Source organism: Lissotriton vulgaris, chromosome 1_1 (assembly GCF_964263255.1).
Source record: "Lissotriton vulgaris chromosome 1_1, aLisVul1.2, whole genome shotgun sequence".
NCBI classification, from domain to species: Eukaryota; Metazoa; Chordata; class Amphibia; order Caudata; family Salamandridae; genus Lissotriton; species Lissotriton vulgaris.
The window spans coordinates 2,020,042,657-2,020,048,656 of NC_141685.1; the positions used below are offsets into that span (position 1 = coordinate 2,020,042,657).

Genomic DNA, 6,000 nt, shown 5'->3' on the forward strand with positions numbered 1-6,000 from the left:
AAGCTATTACGGTTCGGGAAAATATTTTTAACCTGTTTTGTTCCTGCAGCATAAGCTCTCTTCTTCTTCCTGCAGTAGTGATCTAGGTGTGTTTCCCATATGGTCACCTGTCTATGGATTACAGTTTTGTGATTCATGTCAGCACTGATATTTTGTGTTGTCTATCTGGTCAGTGACAAACATAAGTTTGCATCTCTGTCATTACTAGTTGTCTGAGTTTCAGGCTTACAAGCTGTGGCCAATTTCAGCTGTGGTTTCCTGTTCTTTGGTAGTTATTTGTGGGTAGTTCTCTGAGTCTTTGATGGTTTATCGTCAGAGTTTCTCTCCACTAATTTCAGCATAAGCTCGTCACAGTTTATAGTTCTTCGCACTGAAACATCTCTTCTCCTTCACATGTTTTCCAATACAGTAATTTCGTCCACAGCCTATTTTTAATACATCTGTTATTTTAAGAAATTGTGTTACTGATTGAGGGTGGTGTAACCTCTAATCAACCAGGAATCCCAATCCTTGTTGGGGTGAGGCACAACAAAACTCCAAATTAACCTGTGCTAGCTTGGTAAAGAGCAGTCAGGCATAACTTAGATGCAAAGTGTAAAGTATTTATAAAGTGAAAATGCAACACAAGAAAAAAATCCCACACAATTTAGAAAATAGAGTGCAATTTAATAAATAAAATGAGACCAAAACAACAACAATCCAATCAGTTGAACTGGCATATGCAATTCTAAAGGTTTCCCTGAGAATAGTGCCAAGAAGCACAAAGCACCAACCATGGATATCTGGTTGCACCAGACCGGGACAAAGTCACAAGTTCAGGCCTACCACGATGGAGCACGTGCCGGCTACAGGGATCCAGTTAGGCCTGCTAAACAAGAGTACCTTAAAACCTGGTTGGGGAGTGTTGTGAGGTCCCACAATGAGGATGTGTCGTGCAGCGAGGTGATGCGTCAGTTTTGAGGAGCAGCGAAGCTGTGATGCAAGGTCCTGCATGGCCATCAAGCATTCCCATTGAAAAGAGCCTGAGATGTGAATTTTGGCATCAAGGATGTGTTGCACAGTGGAGGCAATGCATTAGTTCCAAAGGACTGCACGGCTACGATGTGACTACCTGTGTAGTCATAGAGGCTACCATCAATGAAAGATTTACAATGCAAGGGCCTGTGTTTGGAAAGCCACGCGCAGTGGCGACTCCGATGCCGGCTGCGAGGTCGATGATCAATCCTTGTGGTTGGGAATACTTGCAGAATAGGATGCATCGGTTCTGCTCAGGATCACGGCGCACACCAGAGGTGATGCGTCCGTACTGCTGGATCCACAGATGGACTGGCAGAGCACCTTCATGTCCAATTCCAAGGGCCCAGGACTGGGGTGGCACCACATGGCTGGTGGGGCTCACTGAGGGCAGAGTTCAGATGCTGGGTTGAAGGTTGTGGGAGCCTTCTGTCCCTAAGGCTCTTGTCGGGACATCTACCAACTAGCCCTTGAAGTCACTCTGGGGTTCTGGGTTCAACAGTTGCAGGTGCAGTTCTTCTCACCCATGCAAAAGGGCAGTGTTCCAGCAGCAGAGTGGCAGTCCTTTCAGCAGCACAGCAGTCCTTCTTCCTGGCAGAGCATTCACAGGTTCAGAAGTGTATGTAAGAGTTAGTGTCTGGGTCCAATATTTATACCTGGGGCTTCTTTGAAATCGAAGTTTCTCTTTGAAGTCCACAGGCTTCCTGCTTTTTCTGTCCTGACTACAGACTAACTACAGAGGCTATAAAGCCCTTTGTGAGGAGGCCGGACACTGGTTATTTAAGTGTAAGTAGGGCCTATCTCCGCCCTCCCATCCTGCCATTGATGTATGTGGTAGTCTAGGAGGAATACACAAAGCCCAACTGTCAGCTACACCCAGTCATGTGACCCAGAGACAGGCTGCAGGCATTGTATGGCTAAAGCACAAAAATGACACATTTCTAATAGTTTTGTGAAAGTGAGGAGGTAGGTCCTGGGACGTAGGGTCAGCTGGACCATATAATACTTTTTGAAAAACAAGATGCCAGACCTATACTTCGTTTGTTTCGAGCTTGTGAATTCAAGCAACAAATCCGTCCTATTTCTAGATTTGTTAGGTACAATTTATTGCAAAGGCAGAAAGGAGAAATTAACTGGTGGACTAATTGCAACAATGATTAATACGTTTAGTTAAATCTTTTTCATCTCTTTTATCTCCTCTTGAACGTGACTTTATCCTTTAAATGATATATGTACAATACCACGCAAAGATTGAATATTTGCTGTACAACAGATGTGCAATGTATATGTAATGTTTATTGAATGAAATGTTGTTTCTATGTGTAATGTTATAATAATGTATAATTTATGTACATGTGTAATGTGTTATGTGAAGTGTTTTTCTCATGCAAAATAATTTCTAATGAACAAACGAAAAAGTAAATGGTATAAATAAATTGTACCTAACAAATCTAGAAATAGGACTGATTTGTTGCTTGAATTCACGAGCTTGAAACAAACGAAGTGTAGGGCTGGCATCTTGTTTTTCAAAAAACATTTCTAATAGTGGCATTTTCAAAATTGTAATTTAAAATCCTCCTAAACCATGAGAGAGGATTTTTCATTACAATTTCAAAGAAACCAAACATGAACCGGGCATGCCTTGTTCTCACATCATGCATGTCACCGATTGATAGCCAATGCAAGTAGAAGGGACCAAGGGTGTCGCTTGTCTGATGTCTTTCATCACCCGCTGTGGTTCAAAAATAAGGGACCCAGTGTGTACTCATGCTGTACATGACAGTAATTTAACCATGGCTCAAAATCCATGCCATATCTGCTTCGTATCCCTACTATTCAGCTTCTCTTTCCTTTAAGACTTAACTTCCCAGTACATCTACAGTAGCTTTGTTTGCTGCGAAAGGTGTCCTTGGATTTATCAATATAAGGACCCCCTTGTATTTTTACAGTACTTTATGTGAACTAGTTGCCCTTTCCATCTACTTGTCAGTTTCTCTTCTTCTACCTTATCTGTGTCTCTTGCGAAAAGGCTACATCCACTGCCCTCCTTATCAAAGAGCAGTAAATCTGATACTACTTGATTGCTTTACCAATGTCCTAATGTTCAATGTGAGAAATGCCATAGTTTGTGCCAGTAGATTGTTTGTGATTTTTTGCAGATATTTAGTTTGATCTGCTTACTTGAAAAGGTCATGGTGTGATAATGCTGGTCTCCACCAGCAGTTCTCCTTAGATCTGCCCATACCCTTGCCTCTTTTGCTGCTGTGAAAAATGTGCTTTTATCACCATCTATTTTCTTAAATTTGGCTGGAAATAGCAGCATTTAGCGAACCCACATATTTCTGAGTTTGCACTTCACTGGACGGGTTTTGCTAGTTCTGGACTGCTATTGTGCAGTCGGGGAATAAGCATATGTTACTGTTTGCCTTCGTAATGGAAGTTAATAGTGTCTGCATTGGTAATATCTTAATTCAATAATCATGTGACTATCAGTCTTTGCTCTTAACCAAGCAAAGGAGGGCAGATTGATATCTCATCCATTGCTCTATTGAGAACAAATCTGATAGGGTTTAGGCAGTTATATAGCTTCTTGCATTTCAGAAATGGAAAAGATGAATGCAACCCTTCTGTTTCTTTACCCTGTTCTAGCTCTCCCTTTACCACTTTTCTTTATTTATAATTTACCTTTCGGAAATGTATGTTTTTATTAACAATTTTAGGCGAATGGGTGTGGTTTCATATGTCCCACTGTACCCTAAATTTGATATCAGGTTGTCTTGCACATTTTAGCAAAATTCACCAGCTTTAAATTAAATTAGCATTTTGTCATTGTGCACGTACTCCAAACGGAAGTTTTGTCTCTCTGGACTCACCAGTCTGGGATTCGACTGTTTGGAACTTTATCACACAGACGTAATGCCATTTAATGTGACTTGTATTGTCTGCCATATTTCCCACGTTATAATGTAATTAACACCAGAGTTGCTGTGAAGTCTCTCATCCATTTCGATTCATATTGATGATGTGTGATGTCTTTAACCCATACAATGTGTTTGTCAGCATGGAGAGTGAAAGGGATTCACGAGTAAAATGGAAATGCAAAACCTTCCAAATACAGGGCTTCATTTCAACCAAACCAGATACTGGAGATGGTCTGTGTTAGCAGTAGTTGTAAAGTTGCAGTAGTTGTAAAGTTGCATTCGTTTTTAGTCATCCTTCTTTATCATTTGTGTTTACCTACAGGCTCAGTTTAAGAAGACAGACTTTGTCAACAGCCGGACAACAAGAGCCTACAACTCACTTAAAGACTGAGGAAAGGTGTGTTCGCGTCATAAAATGGACACCAGTGTGTCCAACAAAGACTTTTTAAGGCTTCTTATCAGACTCACTTTTTTTACTATCGAACTTGAGGAAACCTATTGCATTTCCTGTGTTCATCTGCACTTTTAAAATAATGTCCCGCGTTCCTACCTAACAGCACTCTGTTACTAACTCTCTCTAGTTGCAGCGCTGTTTCCAGTCCGCTAAGACTGCCTTACGGTCTCCAGTCCCCTCCCGAGTGCCTGCAGCAGCCTCACAGAGCGTTCCAGCACAAACATTACAGGTTTGCCTAATGTGATATTGGCATCACCATCAACACTGAAAGGCCCTGCAATTCACCCCTGGTTATTCATTCTAATGTATGTCAAACAAACCTTTGTTATACACACAAAGCAGTCAAAAGAAAGGTGGCGCTCTACCTGCCTCCACAAGTGAAAGAGGGAGGTAGATCTAATGGGAAGGCACCTAGCTGTGCACACCCAGGCCTTCAAAAACAAGCTGAGGTAGGTTTTAAAAAGGTAGCACGGGTTGCTATACTCCGTTCTGTAGCGATGCATAGTTCCTTTACATTAGTGTTGCCACTCTACCTTTAAAAGATGTGAATGTTAAGGATTGTATAATTTAGGGCAGCAATGGAATATCTGTAATGTAGTTAAGATGCACATGTTTAAATCACAGTTACATGCGAATGGCCGTGCTACCAAATAGGACTAAGCAGAAAGTGTTTTTGTGGAATAGCCATGTGCAGGAATACAGCCACCTCACAAGAGGTCTGAAGTGAGTACCCACTCAAGATGGCGCAACATCTTAGGCCTCATAACTGGCTGCAGCTGTAGACGCTTTGCGCTGCTCGTGCTACCTGCCCATGTGTTGGGAAATTGTATTTTCCTATAGAAAGCGATAACAAAACTGTACCACTCTTCCATATATTTAACCACCCACTCCGCTCCTTAACACAACTTACCTTATGGCAGCAGTCTCACTGAAGATTTGTAACCAGGGCACAAAAGCAGCTGTTTCATACTGTGTGGCGAGCTGTAGACCTGCTGGGACCTGCAGATTTAACCAGAAAGTTTGTTTCGCTACCCTGCAAAAAATAATGAATTAACAGATGAGTAAAAAGTACAAGCAGGAGTGTTTGGTGTGTAACAAATGTGCACGAGTAATGTAATAATTTCCTCTCTACATCTTTATAAAGTTGACATTTTACTGTAATGTAATTTCATATCCACTGTTTTAAAGAAGCAATAAAACATTTTATTAACAGTGTGCCTTTCTTTGTAGCCTGCAAACGCAGATAAAACGTATAAGACATTGCGATTTGGACTGTTATTGTATTTGTAAAAATGGGATGTCAAATGGGTGAATTATATTTCTTGTGATGCTTCACTGAGTGAGCCTTTAGGGACTTCCTCGCTCCAGTGCTGAACAAAATACATTGTTGTATTGTTAACGATAGGTGGAGTTACTAACGCGTCCTGTGGTTACAGCAATGCTCTACCGCAGCTAAAGTTTGAATAGCCAAGTGCACGAAGTCATAAAAACCTGACATGCAATAAATGTTCATTCTAAGATGCTCACGCAAGATGCCATGTTCAAAGCGCTATCTAAATCCAATGTCATGAACATTGGGAATAACCGAATTGAGAGCAAGTGTCCCTGTTT

General features: G+C 41.3%; 1 protein-coding gene across 1 annotated transcript in view; it reads left to right on the forward strand.

The window, feature by feature from the left end:
• Positions 1 to 5,601, forward strand: part of PKP2 (plakophilin 2) — a 474,852-nt gene extending 469,251 nt beyond the window's left edge. Inside the window, exon 13 of the mRNA XM_086920178.1 lies at positions 4,258 to 5,601. Within this exon, the coding sequence (XP_086776304.1) occupies positions 4,258 to 4,326 (69 nt within the window). The 3' untranslated portion in view covers positions 4,327 to 5,601. The remainder of the gene's footprint in view (positions 1 to 4,257) is intronic.
• Positions 5,602 to 6,000: the final 399 nt, after the last annotated feature.